General features: G+C 42.0%; 2 protein-coding genes across 2 annotated transcripts; one reads left to right on the top strand and one right to left on the bottom strand.

The window, feature by feature from the left end:
- Positions 1-14,416: 14,416 nt before the first annotated feature.
- GDF9 (growth differentiation factor 9) lies at positions 14,417-19,043 on the bottom strand. Its single transcript, XM_039879918.1, has 2 exons — positions 16,809-19,043; positions 14,417-15,744 (listed from the first exon to the last, which is right to left on the bottom strand). Exons 1-2 carry the CDS (start codon positions 17,203-17,205, stop codon positions 14,777-14,779), a joined length of 1,365 nt encoding a protein of 454 aa, XP_039735852.1. The 5' UTR covers positions 17,206-19,043; the 3' UTR covers positions 14,417-14,776.
- Positions 19,044-19,114: 71 nt separating this feature from the next.
- Positions 19,115-20,661, top strand: UQCRQ (ubiquinol-cytochrome c reductase complex III subunit VII). Its single transcript, XM_039879919.1, has 3 exons — positions 19,115-19,272; positions 19,432-19,599; positions 20,186-20,661. Exons 1-3 carry the CDS (start codon positions 19,161-19,163, stop codon positions 20,278-20,280), a joined length of 375 nt encoding a protein of 124 aa, XP_039735853.1. The 5' UTR covers positions 19,115-19,160; the 3' UTR covers positions 20,281-20,661.
- The last annotated feature ends 1,381 nt before the right edge of the window (positions 20,662-22,042 follow it).

The following is a 22,042-nucleotide window of genomic DNA, read 5'->3' as shown; positions in this document are numbered from 1 at the left end:
CATGGTTCCCCCATGCTGTGTGTTCCTCTCATTGCAACAAGCAATAAACCCAGTTTTTTCAACTGCAGGTGTCTTCCTGGTGGCCTTTGCCTGGAGGGCATTGGCATTTTGTATCTCTTTATTACAAAAGGCCAAAGAATCTTGGAGAGGAAAAGAAGGAAGCTTCTGCAAAGCTGGAGTCTCCTTTAGAGGCCATGGAGACGATGGAGGCAGGCATGTATTTATCATGTTTCTCTTCTACATAAGAAGACAGGTACCTGCGTCCCTCGGTATCTCAGTACTTTCACAGGCCTGGGAGAGTTCTTTTAAAGAGCCCTCTAGGTGACTGGGCTTAGCCAGGGTTAGAGCCACAGATCTTCCTGCTCTTGGCCAGGCCCTATCTCAAGGAGTGGATGGGCGGGAAGGTGGTGGGTCTCCATTCCACGTGGTTTGGCCCTTGTAATCTGAACTGACAACACCATACCAAAACAACTACCCACCTCACAAGTCTCCGTGATTCCTGGCTTTGGTGCCCACTCTCTCTGTTGGATTAAAGTGACATGATGTGACAATGATTTGAATGCTAAAGACCACATCTTTGCTGCCAGGCACAGTCCTAAGTGCTCAACTTATCTTTTCTAGCCCTGTTATCCCTGAGCTTAGAGAGATTAAATACCTTGTCAAGTTTAAGTAGCTCATAATCAGTAGAGGCAAATTTTAACCCCATGGTAGTTGGTTCCAAAGGCCATTTTCACATGACCAGTGAAAAGAATTGCAAGATGTGGATGTTATGCAAGCTTCCTAGGAGAGAGAATTTGTACTTCAGACTAAGCAGAACAAGAAATTTAATAGGCAAGATGAGAAGTGAGCAGCAGCAAGACCCCAGTCAGGACTTCCCTCCCTCTGTGTGTCCTCAATAGACCGACGCATGCCTGGGCTGTGTCATGTATGGTTTCCAGTGGGTTTTTGTAAAGGACTTGTAAAAACATTTCTTTCCATAGGTACCTTTTCAAGATGTTCTGCACCTTGATTTTTTATTTGAAGTTATTCAAGTTATTTGAAGCTATTCAAGTTATTTAAGCTCATTTAATATCAGTACATAGGCCTGTATCATTCTTTTTAATAGATGCATAGTTATCTTTTGCATGAGCATAAATAAATTGGGTTATTTAACCCAATTTGATGGACACTTGAGTTAATCCAGTCTTTTGCTATTACTAATGCTGTAATGAATACCCTTGATAACATATCTTTACCTATATTCGTAAGTCTATTTGTAGAATAAATTCCTAAAAGATGAATTATAAATGGATCCTTCAGTGTTAGCCACCCCAGCTGATACCCTATGGATCAGCCCAACCTAGCCTTTCCTCAAGTCTGGCCCTCAAAATTATGAGGAAAATAATTGTAAACATGCAAGCCACTAACTTTTAGGGTAGTTTGTTACACAGTAATAGATAAGTGTAACAGGGTATGTAAATTTTCAATTTTGGTTGATGTCAAATTTCTTACAAAGAGATTGTACCAATTTATATTTCCATCAATATATGAGCATGCTCATTTTCCTATGTCCTAATATAGTACATTATCAAATTTTGACCTCTGAAATCTGGAAGGTGAAAATAGGATCTCATTTTTAAATTTACATTTGTTTAAATAAATGAAATTGCATATCATTCGTGCATTTAAAAGCCATTTGTATTAACTTCTGTGATCTGTCCATATCCTTTGCCCATTTTTCTATTGGATTATTAGTCTTTCTTATTGATTTGTAAGATGTCTTTATATATTAAGGCAATTAACATTTTTTTTCCCCTATGTGTGGCAAATATTTTTCCAAATGTATGCCTTTTGACTTTGTTTGCAGTAGCAGTGAATCTCTAATCATGGTTGGAGCAGGTATATCTTTCTTTTAGACAGCAGCTACTTAGCTGCCTTAATAATTCAGAGATGGTCATATATTGGTTAAAGTACGTTAGAGGCCAGAAATCTTTCAACAAAATCACGTTGTCTATTTTTGGAAATACAACAAAGCATGAATCATTGCTTATACACAAATGTCTATTTAAATTATAAATGTTCCCTTGGGGCAAGTTTGTTTGCTTTTTAATTATACACTGAATTCACCACACTCGTCCAAAGATAGGACTTTATAAGAAGGCGGCCACAAAGAAGAAAAATGCAGGGAGAATGCTGCTCACCATCTCCTGTGGGGGCTTCTGACAGGCAAGGCCTCTGGGTAGGGACTGATTGTCCCAGGGATTGAACCAAAGTTCCCTTTCAGATCAGCAGTTCCCGGAAAGGAATGCTGGGTTGTCACATTCTTATTGAGGACACGTATTATCACCTTTTCCCTATAGACACAGGGTGACACTCCAGCCTCTCTCTGTTCCATTTGCTCATAGTAACTCAGCTTTTTCTCCTCTAGCCTGGCTCCAAACCCCAGGCATGGGACCATTCCATCCCTCTGGTCTGCCCTCATTCAGATGTTACCCACACATCCGTGGACAAGTAAGGATAAACGAGTTAGATGAATTTGGATTCTCTCTTGCCTATTCCAGTGGACCCAGGACAGATAAGTTCTTGTGAGCTTTTTTACTTTGATATTCTGGATTCCTGGGACCCAACTGAAAACTGTTCCCTATGTTTCATTTTGGTTCTCAAGTATAGAAATTAACAGGCTCTGAAGCAGACAACCAATGGCATTGTCCAGAGAGGGCAAAAGCTGGCTCAAGTGCAGGAATGGTCAGACTGCCCGCTCTGTGTTCAAGTCCTGACAAAGGAGTGATACAGTCTCCAAAAAGCCCTGTTCTTAAAAGTGCCCTTCTGTTTGAGCTAACTCTCCCAGGTCTCTGCCTGCCAAGGAGTCACCTGGTCATCATTTTCAATGGGAGAATAATTCAATTCTAGAGCTCTGGGCCCAGGGCTGCACATGGAAACTGTGTATAGGACTTGGGGCAAGACTGCTCACAGTGTGCCGTGTACATGTGGGATGAGTTTTGGCAGTTCATTCTAGAAACATAATGCATGTCCTTAGCGTTCACTTAGAAAATCTTGGTGATTTTAACTGACATATCTAGTCAGGGACTCACGTGGAAGAAACTTCATTCTAAAACCTCTGAATGCGTATATCTGGCATCCATTATGTCTGTGTGTTTTTAGGGCCCTGCCAGGGGTACATGTGACCACACACACAGACACACGATCTAGTTGGTAGCTCTTTGTACTTTCAAGAAAGCATCAAGAGAAGTTAAACCGAAAATAGTAGAAAGTTACTTTTGACTTCTAGCAAATCACATAGCAAGATGAAGGCGGGATGTGTCTATTAATTGGGTGACACCAAAGGAATTCTGGGGCAAATAGCAACGAGCAGCAATTGCCTGGAAGGGCAGAGATGGATCCACACAGGTTCATCAGCCACCCTGTGATTTCTCACCATGGAACAGTGTATCCCAGGTAGAGGGAAACCAGCATAGGGAGAAAGAGAGTGTGAGTCCAACACCTGGCAGGCCTAAGTGTACATGCCAGTAGTTGTAGGACCCTGGAGGTATCCCAGCCTTCCCAAACCTCCACCCACTCATTAGTAAAGCAGCTGTACCACCACATATTCACCACATAAAGATGAAGTGAGATTTCATCATGTATATTCAGTGCCAGACTCACAGTAGGCCATTTGTAAATGGTGTCAGTTATCATTATTATTCCTCACTTCAGCTTCTCCCATGGGGAATATACTCTCAACTAAATCCTTGCCCCAATTTTCTCTCTAAGGATTGTCCCAAACACCAGGGGTATTGCTCCTGCTGTTGGTAGCTCCTCTCCTGAACTCGGCTCACTATTCCCACAAACAGGGCTGCAGTGTACATCTGAACGCGTCCTTCTTGGGGGGCCTCCCATACTGTGTAGGTCTGGGGGAGTCAGAACCCTCCCCCTCCTTTGAAAGCCAGCCCAGCCTGAGACTTGGACTCAATGCTCCTGCCAGGGACTGGGACTCTCAGGTGAGTGACATAGAGACACAGGGACAGGGAGAAACTATGAAGTGGGGGTCTGCAGTGACAGTGGGGTCCTAGCCTGTCTCCTGCTCTGGCTGCCCATCCTCCTTTGGTTCCTGCCTATTTTCAGAGCCTGGTCCTCCAGCCTTCTGGTCATTCTGTGAACCACCAGGCCTCCTGGCAACACATTCCTTTTTTGAGTGAGTCAGGCACAGCTAGTTGGTATTGCTTGAAATTAAGAATTTTCCTATAGAGAGCCAAGACACCTATTTACATTGGGGTGCCAGTGCTAGACAGGAGAAAATCTAGCCAGATTTGTGTATTCGGAGCTACTCTTTCCTTGGAAGAAGTAACCACTAGGCAAGAGGGCAAGAGAGCTCTCCCATGGCTGCCCAGAAGCTGGGGGATGCCTCCCTGCCCTTTGATGTGGCTGGCACCCTCTAATAAGTCTTTCACAGTCTCAAAACTAGCAACTCAGGAAACAGGATAAAGCCGTGCAGGAGAAACACAAGGCAGGCAAGTTCCTGGTCCAAAGTCATAAACATTTGCTATAAAAACAAAAACAAGATTTCCCTTGACCAACATAAAATCAAAGGCAAGAAAATTTGGAGATCAGTCGCTTTTTCCTATTCCTGCACTAAAGTGGGTTGACCTGGATTCTACCTGTTTTTTTCACACGAGCATGAGCCAAAAGACTAAGCTGATGTCAGACCAAGGCACGTCTGCTTTCCTACCCTATAGCTGCCCCCCATAGAGGGCTTGGCATATGATAAGTTCCCTCTTTTTTTCCCCTCTCCCACTAGCAAAAGTCCCTGGTAAAGGCCGCATCACAATCCCTGAGCCAAGTATCACCTCCTCAGTGAAGCTTTCCTTGATACCCCTAGGTGGAGTTAATTATTCTCTGCTCCATGTAACACTTCACTGTAGCACATATAGTCACTGACTTGTCTGTCTGCCCCACTGGACAGACAGTGAGCTCTTGAAGGAAAGGACCAGCCCTAACAGTCCCAAGCTCAGAACTAACATCAGTGCTTGTTGAATGAGTGCATGAAGGAGACCTGATTTCAGGAGAGCAGCTATGTCATTCCTCCATTCTGAGTTCACAGGTGGTAGCAACTTTCCAAGAATGGCCTCAGTCTCTCGGACCCACTTATGTGAACTAGGACCCACACACACACATGTGCACACATGCACATATTTCGGGGAGGTGTGAGGGAGAGTCTATACAAACAGCATTGTAGGTGCCAAGTGGCCCTCCTATGGAAGTGATTGTGTAAAAGGAATTGCTTAATTAGCAAGCACTTATTGAGCGTCCGTGTACCAACTGGCCCATAGCTTAAGGTTTGAGCCAGAGGACACATATCCTAGGAGCCAAGAGCCAGAAGGGAAGTTAGCAGCATCCTTCCTTCCTGCTCTTGCTGGAAATCCGTCTCTACTCTGCCATCAGCCCCCCTTGGAGGGCCTGGTGGCTCTGCCCATGTTCAGACTCATCATCAGCTTTCACTGGGAGAAACGAGCTTTAAAGTAGCATTAGATCCTAGACTGGTCATTTCCTTGGGGTCTCTACAATTGCTGTTTCACTTCTGCCTTTGAGTGGTTTTAACAAAACGTCATGACTTACCATGGTAGAAGGGGCTACTTTTTTTTCAGAGCAGATTGCTTTAGTCACTCACTTGGGCACAGCAAAGAGAGGTCTGGAGAGCTGCTGCCATGGACGGAAGCAAGGATTCCAAAGAGAGTTCATTTGGATTTCCAAACCTTCTGCATTGTTTCTTAGGATTAGATTCATAATCTTTATTAGTGATAGCAGTAGGTCCTAGTTCACAGATGAACTAGTCTATGAACATGGGTTCTTTTCAAAATGATTAAGTACTCGAAAGGAATTAAAAATGAAGTCAATAAAGTCACACTGAAACCCTCTGGTCTTCCTAGAGCAGTGAATGCTTTTTCTAAATTAGATTCACCTTAATGCACTCAATGGCTTACAGCTCAACAATAAAAAGACAAATAATCTAATTTTTTAAATGGGTAAAGGATTTGAATAGACCTTTCTCCCAAGAAGATATACAAATGGCCAACAAGCACATGAAAAGATGTTCGACATCAAATGTAAATCAAAACCACAGTGAGGTACCACTTCATACCCACTAGAATAGCTATAATGAAAAAGACATTAAGTGTTATTAGCAAGGATGTAGAGAAATCAGAATTTTCACGCACCACAGGTGGGAATATAAAATGGTGCGGCTGCTTTGGAAATTGTCAGTTCATCAAACAAACAGAGTTACCATATGACCTAGCAATTCCACTCTTAGGTATATAACCAAGAGAATGGAAAACATATGTTCATGCAAAAACCTGCATGTGAATGTTTGTAACAGCATTATTCATAACAGCTGGAAAGTAGAAACAACCCTAATGGCCATAAACAGATGAAGGGATAAACAAAATGTCACATTTTCATACTATGGAATATTATTCAGTTATAAAAAGAAGCGAAGTACTGATACATGCTACTAAAACATGGATGAATCTTGAAAATGTTACACTAAGTGGGAGAAACCAGACAATGTATTATTCTATTTATATGAAGTATCCAGAATAGGCAAATCCATAAAGGCAGAAAGCAGGTTAGTGGTTGCCAGGGGCTGGAAGGAGGCGAGGATAGGGTCTGAGTAATTGGTATAAAGTTTCCTTTTGATGGAACATGATGAAAATGTTCTAGAATTAGACAGTGGTGCACAACATCGTGAGTTGTGCTAAAAGTCACTAAAGACTAAAAATCACTAAACTGTACACTTTAAAATGGTGACTTTTATGTATGGATTTATCTCTGTCTGTATATGTGTGGCTATACACACAGATACACACACAGTTAACAGTTGTCACTGACGTTGGCCTTTTCTGCTCAAAATCTTCATATACAAAGCAAGAGATGGCCTCCACGAGATCTAACCACCCTGGTATTTTAAGTGTGTGTCTCTAAATGCAGAAAGAAAGCTCACATATTCTCACTAGTTTAACTATTAGTTCAAAGCACCATCTGCCACAGACCTAAAAACACCTGGCGAGCCACATGATCTCAGGTTTATCTATGGGTCACATGTTCTGATAGTCATATGCACACAGGTCGCACAACTTTTTAAAAATTACAATTGTAGATGAATTTAATTATTTTAAAAATCAGAGTATTTAGCAGTAATACAAAAGGGGTCCATTCAAAAGTATATAACCTGTTAACTAATTTCAATCTGACTTGATGAAATCATAATGAAAATACTTAAATCATTCTCAGGACCTATCAAGTGAGGGCATATCCCAGTCCTGACACCACATGTGTACCTACGTGGGAGTTCTCAGCTTCATGTGTGTAGTTTTGTGAAAGGAAAAGAACTTTGGAAGAACTGGGTCCAGCGTCTTCCCAGTGGGCAGAGTTCTATGTTCTATTAGTTCCTTTGTCTGGTAGGGCGCCTGAGAACTGCACTCCAGAAGTAGCTACAGGAAATTACAGGGTGTTCTACATATATCTCCATCTGTGCCTCACTTCTCGGACTATGACTGTTTTCATCAGGGAGAGCTGTGATTCACCTTTTACTATCAGTGATGCCATCATGCTCAGGCAGTTCAATAGTGGGAAAAAAAAGAACATTCGAGAATCAATATTCAAAAGAGGAAGCTATTGCATAGGAGGTGGGAGATGTATCAGATCAGGTAATAAATATATTATGTAATTAGGTAATAAATATATGAAGTATCGTAAGCTCTTTCTTGGGAGGCAATATTAGGGAGGAGTTAAGAGTGACATCATTCGAGGAAGAGACGGTTGTGCTGCCCAGTAGAGATATAAGCCACATATGTAGTTTTAAATTATCTACCAGCCACATTAAAAAAGTAAAAACAGGTAAAATAGATTTTAATATATATTAAATCTATGTACATATTTAATATATCCAAATAGATCCACCATGTCAGAATATTATCACTACAACGTGTAATCAACATCACAAAATGAGCTATTTTACATTCTTATATTCATATGAAGTCTTTGAGATCTGGTGTGTATTTTACTTTCACAGCTCATCTCAATTTTGATGAACCGCATTTCAAATGCTCAATAGCCACATGTACCTAGTGACTGCTGTATTGGACAGCACAGCTTGAGAGCATCTTAGTCATGGGAATAAAAGCCCTCAGTGAGAATCTATTTGCTAGACATTGTTCTAAGCTCTTTACATGTATTAACTCATTTAATACGTACTATTATTTAAAAGATATTATTATATATTATTACTATTATATAACCTTATTTAATAGGTACTATTATTATCCCCATTTTACAGATAAGGAGACTCGATTCAGAGAGATTAATTCATCTGCCCAAAGTTATAGCCAGGGTGGTTCCAGGTCTCATGCTTTTAATTACTCTACTCTTTTCCCTGGCATGTGCCTGCTCTTTCTCTCCCTAGTATGATCTCAATGAGCAGGAATAAACCCAGTGCTGCTCTGTTGGGGGTACTTTTTATCTCATTTACTTGTCATTTTGCTGGAGAAGGACCTGTGTAAGATGAAGTCATGACCCCTCCAATTCCAGGAAGTGCTCACTGTGTGGCATCGATCAGTAAGTCTCCAAGATTCCTTAATCTCCACAACCCTGCTTTAGCCCTTTACAAATATTTTACAAACTGGTCATGGTCAAGGGCATGAACACAATGAAAACCTGTGATCCTGGTCACTTTCTCCTCTGATCATGCAATGATTTGCCAAGTTCACAGCAGAAATTTTCCTGGCAAATGATGCAATGGAAGCTGGCACATTAACTTTTATTTTGACTTTAATAAACTGTTAAGCCTGTTTTTCTCTTTTCTAAAGGTACATTTGAACTCAGTTTTCCTACATTTAGGCAAAATTTGAGATGACTTATTGGCAAGTCATTTGGCCCTGCTAGTTATACCATCCAATGAGGTACTTTTTTATGTCAAATATGATATGCAGTCCAAATACTAGATGTGCTCCTGCCTTAGAAATACGTCTACTTTTCTTACCCCAAACTGACTGGACAAGGATGAGATGGAAAAGGTAAAGGAAGCCATCAAATAGAGAGCATGTAGAAAGTTCTTTGCAAGTCGCAAAGGGATTACAATTTGCTAGACACTTTTCTTATCCATTTTTCTCTAAGCAGACGTTTAAACAATGACTTTACATGGTGCTTCTAGAAATATCCCTTTTTGACTCAGAGAACTGAACACATGACTTTACTCCCTCCCACCAACCTCAGAACACGTGAATATCAAATATACTCATGGGGCAAAGGACAGGTGAGCAGAGCACAGCAGATGAGTGGGAACAAAGTTTTGGAAGCTGGATATTGGCTGGAAGAGTGAGCAGAACTAATTAAAAAGGAAACCTAAACCTGCTGGGTGTGGATATCAATGGGAAGCTAGCTGGGTCACACCACAGAACCCCAGGGAAGCTCAGGAAATGAAGATGTCATATGCCATGGAAGGCAGCAGTACCAACTATGACAGTCCATGGGTGGGTATTGGCTGAGTCTGTAGATGGAACCACTGGACCCCAATGTACACTCCCCATCCCAAGCAGCTAGATGACCGCTCCTCCCGCAACCCAGCAGGAAACTAGGGGTTGATTCTGTGGAAGAGTTGAATCAAGAGACTCCAGGCAAGTGAACTCCAGACATGGAGACGGTTGGGGGCAACAGTCCAGCACTGGGATAAAAATGGATTAGGGGAAAGCTCATAGCCCCTTGTACTCCTTGGCTCTAAGACCACTGGCAGCTAAGTGTATATCTTTGCCCTATATTCCTCCCACAAGAAGATTGGATAAGCTTCTGTAGAGACACCTAGAGAATCTTACAGAAGCCTCGAACCACAGCCTTCTAATCACCACACCCCATCCTGTCCTGCACAGCTTCCAACAGTTTTCTAGTGCCTTACACTTACAGATGGACAACAAAAGACATTTGAGAAGAGTTTCCAACATGAAAGACAAAGACCAAAACAAACAGAAACAAAGCAAAACTCACAAGAAATAATGCGAGAAGGAAAAAAAAAAAACCAGAACAAAAAACAATATAATTAAGAATCACCTCACTTGGATGGAAATATGAAGCCAGGGACTGGGACACAGTTTATCCTTTCCTTTCACCATAAGAACATAGGTTTCTTCTTTCTAGAAGGTTGCCATCCTACAACCTCAGAGAGATAGGCCAAATAACAAAGAGAAGAGCCAAGGAAATAAATTCCAAGTTCACTTCTCTGCATCCCTACCTCCACTGCCGTAGTCCAGGCCAGCATCATCCCTCACCTGGGACTATGACGATAGCCCCTGAAAACCCAAAAGGTCCTTCTGCTTCAGACTAGTCTCTGCTGAACAACTTACATAGAACACTTAGAGTGATCTTTAAAAAAAAAAAAAAAAAAGACTCAATTATTTCAGACCCCTGACTAAACATTGTCAATGGCTTCCTACTGCTCTTGGCTTAAAAACTGAATTCCTGTGCACTGGTCTTGTACCGTCTGGTCTGTCTGCTCCTTCGACCTCATCGCCTCCCACCTGTTCACCAGTTCATTCATTCCTGCTCCTTTCTCGCTTTCCAGTCACACCCAGCTTCTTCTGTTCTTAGAATACAAGTTTGTTCTCACCTCAGCTTGTTTGGCCTAGAGGTTCCGCATGTGATTTCACTGCCTGTCTCTCCCCACTGTCATACGAGCCCCCTGAGAGCAAGCACCATGTCTCTCTTATTTACCATGAGGACACCGGCCTCTAGAAGAGTAACTGATGTGTAGTATGTGCCCAATAAATAATGAAAAAATAAATTTTAAAGGGCTCAGAGTTTTAAGGGTAGAGGTAAAATGGTTGATGAAAAAAATGTGAACTATTAATTCCATCAGGGATATCAACACTTATTGACATTAGGATCAGCATTTTCTTGTCCCAAGCAGTTTCATGAATATATTATATCACTGTTAGTATCCTAACTGTGATAGTATGCTATACTTTTGCAAGACGTTTTCATTGAGGGGACTGGATAAATGATACACGAGATCTATGATTTCTTACGATTGCATGTAAATCTATTATCTTAGAATAAAAGTTTAATTAAAAATATTCTAATCTAAAGGCAAGATAATTTGGATTCATTCAGCCTGCTTTATGTAGTACCACCCCAAAATGTATTCCTCCACAGAAATGTTCCGTGGTGACAAATGTTCACTGATGGAACTTAGGATAATAAAAAGAAGTCTCTGTGACTGATAGGTAATATATCTTTCATGGAGCTGAGAACAGTAGACGCTGTTCTAACCATACGCAGCACCTGGCCCATAGTCGGTGTTCAATAAATATTTATGCAATGAGCTAATTATTTCTGAGAAAGCCAAAATGACATCCAGGCACAGGCTGTGAACTCAACACTGCCTGTCATAACATTGCAATGTGGAAAGACACCAGCACCAAAGACAGGTCTATAAATGACTCTAAACCATTCGCTAAGTATTTAAGATCCCAAAATGTACAGCTGAGCCTAATTCACACACATCTAATTACTCGATTCTCCCATACAAATTGCATTACATAGTAAGGTAGGACAAAGAAATACTGTCAGGCCATCTGTAAAATTCTGTTCTTCAAATGGATAATGAAATTGTCCTGGGCTTACTGAAAAATCAAGCAAAGTGCTTTCCAAAAATTGACCAGTAAAGCTGCGGTTTAGGAAGGACATCAGGGAGTAATTAACTACCAGAAGAGAGAACCTACGTGACTCCTCAATTCTGGTAAAAGATGAAGTGTCGATTCCCTGCTTGTGTTTATTTTTCCTTTTATTTAGACAATAGTTAACGGCTAAAACAGCATACTTTAGTATCAATGCATTCAGCCAACCTATATATTTAAGGAATGTTTTGGGGACTGACATTCTCTAAAAGAACATTTTAAATGTTTTAATTTCACTTCATTTGTCATTTTATAAGTTGCAATCCCTTCAAAATTACAAATTAAAATTGACTAAAGTTTTGCTATACACCAAGTTCTTCCACCTGAACACTTTTCTTTTATGCCCTATATAATCATGAATGCTTCCTCCTTTAACCCACGAAAAAGCAACTTCATTTTTCCTTCAGACCATCTGAACTGAGCTCTGAACCAAGTCCCAGTGGTTGCTGACCTTGAAGTCGATTAGTAAAACACAAAAGTATTCAGCATAACCTGGGAATTGATTTAAACCGATAAAGTGCAGGAAACTCAGAACCAAATGTAAAACCAGCTTCTGACATGCCCCATTGTTCCCTGGCCTAGTAAGGCACTCATCGCATTAAAGGGACCTCGTATCTCATCTGGACTAAATACCAAAGCTGAATGCATCTGTTTAAGGCAGATATGGCCTCATCCTTGAATTTCCAGATTTAAATCGCTGCTGTCCTTTCTCATTTAGTTTCTAAAGTGGCAGCTTTTATAAGAGTAAGCCAAGAAAAACAGGTTCCATATGGAGGAGGCAAGTAGGAAGACTAGTATATCCTCAATTGTGTAGAAGAGAATCTTTGAAGTTTACATTTAGCAGATATATCGGCCCTGAATATTAACAGTCTTATTAAACTAAATTTACAGTTAAATCCTAAAAAAATAGGAAAAAAAAAGCCAAACTTATAATTCTTATAATTCTTCAACAGCATCAAAACACTGTGCAAAAGTGGTTTGGTAGTTTTTTTGTTTTTTTTTTTTGAGCAATTTACAAAAATGTTTTAAAGTCAATTTTAGAATTTACCTACGAGGATGAACTATTTTTCTGCTCCCCATTTTGGCACTGACCCTGACACTTCCATCAGAACTACCCTTTTATTTTCTTCTTTTCGAAACCTTTCAATTGCCGACCACATTCCACATTCAGCCACAGAACTAGGCCATGAAAAAAAAACAAAACAAAAACGAATTCCCGTAAAAAAAGTCAGTTTAGGGTAATCGAAGAACTATGAGGAATCCTTGATACATATTTGATATATATATTTTGATATATATATTTCATGTGCTCCATTTGAAAACAGCCATATTTAAGCGAGACTTACTTTCAAATAAGTTTAATTGTATAGTGCCACTATTACTTATGCCTTTTCCATTCCAGGCATTTTTTACTCCTAAGAATTAAAGAAGTTGATATAAAACCCTTGAAACACTATCTCTTAGATTCGCAGCCTCATTTACAAAAGAATAATGACTCAAGTTACACAAGACAGTAAAGTTATTTGGAAACTGGGCCACCTAAAAGTTCTGAGTCCTATTTTCCTGAAAACATTTTTGAGAGGAAAAAAATCATGAGCAAACAGCCTTTATGTCAGTATGTGAAGATTTGTAATGTGTATGCACCAGGAAACAATCCAAAAATGAAATTAACAATTCCATTCATACTAGCAGCGAAAGGAATAAAATGCTTAGAAATAAATTTTAAAAAATGCTTTTTAAAAAGCATTTTAAAAAATTTATTTCTCAGCATTTAGAAATAAATTTTTAAAAAAGTGCAAAACTTATACTCGAAAACTATAAAATGTTGAAAAATCTAAATAAAGGGAAAACCATCCCACACTCATGGATTGGAAGACTTAGCATTGTTAAGGCAATACTCCCCAAACTGACCTACAGGTTCAACATGATCCCTACAAAAATCCCATCTGACTTCTTTTGAGAATAAAGAGTAAGAAAAGATCATTTACAGGGATGGAAAATACTGCTTGCACCTAGGAGTTACTTTTGGTTTGTAGACTAGGGTTTTGGAAACTCTGAAGCAGAAACCACTGCATCAGCCTTAACTCCGCGCCCCCTGGGATCTCTCAAGGTACATTTACTAGATACCCACAGATAAGCCCTCATCTACAAAAGAGACCCATTCGGTAATATAACTAGTCACTGCCAGCTTGGTTTAGTGGGAATAGTCCTAAACCCACCTGAAAAAAATACGTGGGGGTGGAGTGATGGGAGCTGAGGGAAATCGGCAAAAATAAGCGAAACAAAACAAAACAAAAATGCTCCTTCACTTTGTTCCATAGGGTCAGAGACTTTACATATATAAAGGAGAAAATACATTTTAAAAAATCTTGAATATTGCATTTTCTTGGAAAAAATCTTCAAGGCAATTTCTTTTAAATAAAAGGAAATGTTATATTGCTTGGTGTAAATCAACCAATTTATACAAGCTATCTAATGAGTGGAGTTAGTATATTGTGTAGGAGCCATACTAATACAACAGAAATGGGTTCTTTGCATACTAATTCTATTGAACCTCACTTCATCAGGATTTAGGTAAATAAGTTAGCTTCTTTTACTCTGAAAGAGATCAAACATGGAGCCAAGACTAGCTATTAGGCACACTTCCTCTGCCCCCAAATGATCATATAAAAGCAATCTTTAATAAACACACACACAGAAAATCTATGCCACTGATAGAAATGTATTCTTCCATTAAATAAGACTACAACATTGAATTGTCTATTTAGAGCTGCAATTCCAATTAGATTAACGCTAATTAAGTTTTTTAACATCAAAAAAGTCTGCTCAAGGAAAAAAAAATTAAAGCTCTCCAAAATAATCACATTAATTTACACAGAAATAAAAAAGGCAGGTGTTGTCTCTTCACACTGATAGATGCCACCGAATGTGCTAATCCACACAGGTTCCTCCTTAGACAAGACACTCCGAATAACATTTAGAGACTTGACTATGAGGCTTTCTCCTGAAAGCACGGATAGGCACGGGGCATTTACTGTGCCAAAGAGGCTCAAGGTTCAAGTTTAGAGAACCATATATTAACGACAGGTGCACTTAGTAGCTATCATATCTTCGTATTCCTTATAAGCAATTGAGCCATCAGGTTCAATGGTCAATACACTCAAAGGGCTGTACTTGGCGGGCACACATGACGGTCTTGGCACCGCGGAGTCCAGCTTCTTCTCATAGATGATGTTCTGCACCATGGTGTGAACTGGAGAGCCATATCGGTGCCCAACGGCCCTGGGACAGTCCCCTTTACAGTATCGAGGGTTGTATCTATGCGGGGCCACTATCCAGTTGTCCCACTTCAGCTGACTAAAGCTAAGTCTAAAATCATGGAGCTCACACTCATTTTGGGGAAAAAGAAACTGTTTGAAGTATTCGCTCAGATTGAAAGAAGCTGGAACCAGAGGCTTCTTCAGTTCCCAGTTGACAGTTTTCTGACTTCTGCGGTGACGGGAGGACCTTACTCCCTCAGCAGCCTCTTCTCCCAGGGGATAGGCAGACAGACCTCTCTTCTGGTCAGGAGCCTGTGAGGGTCTCCTTCTATAGTGTAGGGAATACCGGCTGTGATACACCTGAGCACTTGTGTCGTTCAGATACAAAAGCAGAGAGGGGGGTACCAGAAGAGGCAAGTTTGACAGACCGCCCTGTGCTGAAGGATGCTGCAGCTGGTCTTTCACACATGTAAAATTTACAGACATGTGAATATTTCTCTTGTCGGAGGCCACTAGAGGCTGAAGGAGAGTGGTCACATCAACTTCAACCCATCTGTATTTCTTTCTAAATTCAAACTGTGAGTTAAAGGTAAAAGAGTGTGGAGCTCTAGGGGGCGTCTTGCTAGAAGACTCTGTCTTTTTCAACACCAGGTTGTAGACACATTTAACAGCAGAGGGAAAAGAAACTGAGTGGTTGAAAGTGTATAGCAAGACTGACTTGAGTAAGTGCTCCACAGCGGTAACACGATCCAGGTTAAACAGCAGGTCCACTGATGAAATGGTTCCTGGGGAGAAAACAATCCACCAGTAGTGCTTGAATACAAATCAAACATAATAGGAAGTCAAATCAAGGAATTAGGACTTCGAGATGTGCTTTCTCCCGTCTCTTTTCCCACTTCCTCAAGTCTCAAAGCGGGAGGGGGATGGTTATACAAAAAATGCAGGTAATTGGTACTATAGCTAATTCCCAGCAACTACAAGTGGATATTTTATCACTAGAAAGTCGGAACAGCTTTGGTGATGAATTAGCTCCAAACAGAGGAAGCTAATTAGGAGTTTTCTCTTGGAGAGTCTCTAGAGGGAAAACTGATTAAAACATTTACTAAGCTTGTTAAGAAGATAGACATTCTAAGCCCTAATGGTTGGAATCAATAAAGAAAGCTCAATTGTTTAAGTTAATTTGAAACACTTGAGATTGACAACACATGGAGGCTCTAAAAACCACTATAATAAAATGGAACATCAAGGAAGGAGGAAGGGTTTTAAACAGCCACAATTGACCCGTTGGGTTAGAATCATGAGCTAGTGAATATAGTTTTTTAAAGCATTTCCCCTTTCACACACTAAGGTGCTGAGTCAAACTGTTGACTAACACTTTGTTCTTGTGAGGAAGGACCTACTGTTCCAAATCAGGACTTAAGTTTTCCTTAAGCTACAAATAAGGGAAAAACAGCCTGTGTAACAAAGCACACCAATAGCTATGAGATATCTTAGGCACATTTTCAGGCCAGCACTGGTAGAACGAGGAGAATAAGCAACTGGAAGTCAAAATACCTGGTTTCCAGCCTTGATTTTGTGACCTTGGACAAGATGCTAATCTTCTCCAGTAGCACTTTCCTCGGCCTTTACAGCCATTAACTCTCTCCCAGCTCTAAAATTCTATCATATTAGCCCACCTTAGCCCATGAGGGCATTCAAAGAAACAATGAGACCAAGTACCAGATTTGCTTGAATTTGGATACTGAGTATCGTGCAACTCAAGGAGCAAGGCCCAGCTCCCTTCTGTGATTGAAATGCAGCCAAGTCTATCAACTTTCCTCCACCCATTAACCAATCTGCTCCTACACACCTGTCATCTGGTCCACAGGAGTCTGTTTGTGCTGGACATAGGGGGTGAAGAGCCGAACAGTGTTGCAGAGGTGACTTCTGTTGGATTTAGGGATCCCTTCCTTAGTAGCATATGCTTTATAGAGCCTCTTCATGTAGCGCAAAGCTCTGGAGTCTGGCTGCAGCCTAGGGGACCCACCTTGCCCATTATATAGGACCTTGAAGAGAGGGGGAAAGAGGCCAGCTCTGTCTCTCCCATCAAGAGACTGCAACAAGGACCAAGGTTCAGTGTCAGAGTCTAACTCAGCACGAGCTGCAATCTGGGATTCTCCCCTAGCAGCCTGAAAACCAAGGCAAGTAGGAAAACACAGCCAGGAAAAGCAGCAAAACCAAAAAAAGAGCTTGCTAGGAAGCGCCATGTCTTGGAAGAACTAGCAAGGAGCACAACCAAACCTGTCTTCCTCAAAGCCAGGAAGAACTTAGGTTGATCTCTTAAATAAATTTTAGATGTGTGGGTGGGGCAGACCTCGAGGGATCCTCGCTGAAGATAGTTTTTATCAGCTGTATATCAAGCAGCTGTTAACACCTTATTTATCCAATTTGCCCTCATTACATACAGATTTATTTGATTATTTGGCTTTTCTCTCCCCTTTTCCTGGCATTTAAAACCTTCAAAATTATTATACTAATGCACTAGCTTTGTAGCTGAAAGGCTAAGAGAAATTGAGGAATGATCTTAAAATAAAACCACTCATTTTTTAGGAGATTAAGATTCTTAAAATGTTCCTTAGGCGCTTGCTGAAATTTCTGAAGCACCTGGAAAAGCTGATTATTCATGATGATATGCAGATCTGTTGTTATGCAATTTATGGTGTTGGGTTTACTCTTGCTCTCCCTTCATCCTCACCAATTCTCCCACTTTCAGGTGCTTAGAAGAATTATTTACTCCATGTTGATTTGGAAGGTGAGAGAAAGTCACAACTGGCATTGAAATTCCAAGGAGCAGAGAACTGTTAGGTTGCCCAGTTTTCCTAGGTAGCTTAGGATAGAATATGGACTTGGAATACTGCAATATGCTTAAAAAAGGACGTCACTTTTAACCCTGACTCATTTAAAAATATATCTTGATGTCTTTGTTTGGTTTGCAATTCACCAATACATGTTTTGGTTGAAAGGTTTAAAGATGTTTACAGGTCCTAGAAAATACATGAAAGTTTTATTTTTTTTATTTTTTATTAATCACCCAAATGGTGGTAGAATTTCCTAGGGTGTTTTGTTCTTAACTGTTTTAAGTATTTATGTTGTTACCTTGGAGCTGAGACCAGGCTAGAGATTATATTTTAGAAAACGGAGACAAAGTTGCACCATGAACAGCCGAAATGAGGCGATATCGTGTCATGTAAGGAGACTGTGCTGGCAGAAAGGCAACCCACAGCCATGGTACAAGATACAGAACCAGTGTGTGCGGTACTTTGGCTGATAAAACTGAGATATGTTTGCAAACTAAGTCCCTAGCCTGCCAAGCCTCTCTGGCCTGTGGCTGGGAAGCAGGGTTATAAAACACGAACTGTTGAACAAGATCGTAGTCCTAGATTACATATGGCCAGCAATTCCATGAACAAAACCTTTACAGACACTATATCAAGTAGAAGAGTCAGTCAGCTGCTCAGGACAGGAGCAACCCTAAGCAGAAAGTACTTTCCGAAAATACTGTAACGTTCCTCGCCTCTCCCCCACTCCCAACCGACTCCAGGCCAAACCATATCGGTGACGTGATGGGGCGAGCTGGCTGCCGCGGGGGTAGCCTCCTGCTTCCCCCCTTATTGCCAAAAGACCTGACATTTATTTGGGGACTCTCGTGTTGAATTTGAGAAAACGTCTTTATTTTATGCTGGGAAAGTACACCCTGCCAGTGGATTCTCAGGCAGCGATGGGCAGGAGAAGCCTCAGATCTGAGTCTCTGATTTTGGTACTGGGGTCGCTGATGGTTTGAAAAGAACCCGATTTTAGCTACAGCACCAGACTGAAGAAAACGTCGCGTTCGCTGCTGTGCGGCAGCATCGACTCCGGCCTCAGGAGCGCTCTCCGCAGTTGGAGGACTCACACTGGAGGGCAGTGCGGCCCTCGAGGTCACCTGGCCCCTTTCTCATCACTTCTTTGCCCCCCTCTGTACCCGGCTGCTTCTTGCGGCTCCACAGATAAGAACGATGAGGGCCAGAGGTGGCGCCTCGGGCCCCAAAACCTGTAGAACCCTCGTCTTGGGGTAGGACCCACGTACCCCCGCCCAGACACCGCCCACCCACAAGGTCGCGCAGCCAGGGCACTTCCATCCAGAACGGGGGCCAACCGCACCTTCCCCGGAGACAGCAGGAAAATGGTACCCCCCGGAAGTGACTTCACGGCCTCCTGGAGCAGCTTCCGCCCCCACCGGAAGTGGCGGACGGAGACCGGTGCCTTCCGAGACTCCGGAGGGCAAGGTGACCCAGGTGCAGTATTAGGGTCCCGTGGCACGGTCCTGATGGCCCGTGGGAGGGTGGGGGCGCCGCTTGGGCTGGGGAGGATGAAGAGCGCCGGGGAGGGCCTGTCGGGGTGGGGGCGGCGCGTCCCGGACTGAAACAAGCACCTGTGCGCCCTCGGTCTTGCAGGCGCTGCCGCCACCATGGGCCGCGAGTTCGGGAAGCTGTCGCGGGTACGGCATGTGATCACCTACAGCTTGTCGCCCTTCGAGCAGCGCGCCTTCCCGCACTACTTCAGCAAGGGCATCCCCAACATGCTGCGCCGCATTCAGGCGTCCATCCTTCGCGCCGCGCCGCGTGAGTGCCCCGTCAACAGTGCTAACTGCAGGGCCCGTCAACAAGCGCTCGCCATACGCACACGTTTTCTCACTGAAAATTCCCTGAGGCCCTTGAGCTAGTCATATCATCCTCCCCATCTTACAGATGAGGAAACTGAATCACAGCATTTAAATGTTAAATGGCCAAGGTCACTTGTGTGACCCCAGCGTCTCCTTCTGAGGTCATCTTTACCCACTTCTTAGCAGTGAACTGTTTTGTGTTGAATGTGCAGCAGATAGTGATGGTAGTTGCACAAGATTGTGAATTTGCTAAAAACCACAGAAGTGTACACTTTCAAAATGGTTAATTGGTGAACTTTGTTATGTTAATTATCTCAATAAAATACTTGATGTGCAACTGGGAGGGAAAAGCTAGGGAAGGTTTGATGACAAAATTTCCTGGGTAGACCCTTTTCTTTCCATCACCTATAAAATGGGTGTGTAATGTAACTTTTCTTGGTCATCTAGTTTAAAAGTGGTTTTTTGAAAACTAGAGACAGGAGGGCAGAATCAGTGGTAATGTTTTACATGTGCTCACTGCTTACTCTTACTTTTGATTTTTAAAGCGTTCGTAGCATTTTATCTTGTCTACACATGGGGGACTGAGGAGTTTGAAAAATCCAAGAGGAAGAATCCAGCCGCCTATGAAAATGACAAATGAGCAACTCATCCGGACAGTAGTTCCCTGTCTTTGGAAGACCCTCCTCTGGGAGAAGAGTCTCTACATTGTAGTGTCATGAAGACGCAATAAACTTCTTATGGACTGCTCTATCGTGATTTTGCGTCTTTGTGAGCAGAGTCCTTGGTTTGATGCTAATATTCAAGTTCACGAACTCCCTTCCCCAGATGAGTCCTGAACAGTTTTGACTGGTTTGGGAGTTCGGTGAAGGAGTGGGCCTCACCCCTTGTTCCGTCATCTACAAGGAAGTAGCTGCATCTACTCAACTGCAACCTGATGGGTTGTGAGTGGCATGGACTGTGGGGGTGTTGGTTTCCATTCCTCTGCTCCCGTAATAACAATAAAACTTAACTATTGTCTTTACTATGTGTCAGGTACTCTTTTTAGCCTTTTACACAAATAAGCTCTTTTAAACCTCACAACTACCTTTGAAATATCATTACACTCATTTTGCAGATGGGGACACAGGTGCAGAGAGGGTAATTCGCCCCAAATTTACAGCTAAGTGAATGGTGGAGTCTGGCACTAAAGTTTATGCTTGTAAAGCTACTCTCTCCTGCTTGTTCTCCTAAGTAGGCCTTCTGTGGCTGGAGGGGAGGTCGGCTATAAAGGGAGGGGGTGAGGTGACTCCTTGGCCTCTAGGGCTGGGGGCAGCACACTGGCTGTGTTTGTACTGGGTTACTAACAGTGGTTTTAACCATATATGCCCCATACAACTGAAAATACTCTGGCCCTTTATAGAAAAAGTTTACCCATTCTAGAGCCTCTGAATCATCTTTTTGATAGGAAAGTTACCTTTTTCCTTTGACCAGGAGATGGTGAGGCTAGGTATTTGCTGTTTTATGCTTCTGCTTCCCTGCTCTGTTTCTAGAAACTCTGTCTCAGAACAGATACTTCTTGCTGATTGAGAGCAACAACTTTCACAGTGTAGCTGTTTCTGACCCAGGCTATATCCTTATTCTAATGATTATTCTTGACTTTCATGAACCCAAATTAAAATACTTCAAAACAACAAAAAAATCAGATTAATTGCATTGATTGTGAGGCAGGATAAGGGGAAGTGGCTGAGTGACAGACTGGGCTTATACCCTTTTAACTGTTGCTTCCTCCCTATGTGATGCAGTCAGGAAACCTGCATGTGACCTTTGAACTTGTTACCCATGAAATAGATGTATTAATACAAAGCCATAGGGTTGCAGTGACAGTGAAATGATATGTAAGAGTGGCAGGTACCGCAGGCTTAAACGACAGCTATATGATGAAAACTCACCTCACTAAACGTCCAATTTTCTTGCTTGGCTCTCGGTCACAATTCTCAGGGCTTGCTGCCTGATTTGTACCATATTTGGGTCATGGACTTTGAGAATCTGATGAGAGCTCTGGACCTGAAGAAGGTGTAAACGCACCCATCCAGTTTGCATGGGTTCACGTGCCAGGGGAGGACCACGCCATTCATTAATCTCTCGCTTCCTCTAATTTGAATTCCAACCTTCGTAGAGGAGATGGTGACCCTCTCCCACCTTCTTGGCTTCATTTTTCTCAGATTTTGACTCCTTTGGAGATAACAGCTCGAAAGCAAACCTACCCTTTCTTAGCACTGAGCATGTTGCTCTGAATCCTTTTTAGGCCAGGAGCGCCCTACTGAGTAGTTCTCGCTGTAAACCCCCATATGTGCGGTTTCTGCTTTTGGATAACATTCTTAAATGCTGCTTTAAGCCTGTCTCTCCAAAGAGCTTCCCTCTGT

This window comes from Pteropus medius, unplaced genomic scaffold, assembly GCF_902729225.1.
Source record: "Pteropus medius unplaced genomic scaffold, Ma_sr-lr_union100, whole genome shotgun sequence".
NCBI lineage: Eukaryota > Metazoa > Chordata > Mammalia > Chiroptera > Pteropodidae > Pteropus > Pteropus medius.
The sequence above is the reverse complement of the archived record's forward strand: the minus strand, read 5'-3'. Positions and strand labels throughout refer to the sequence as shown.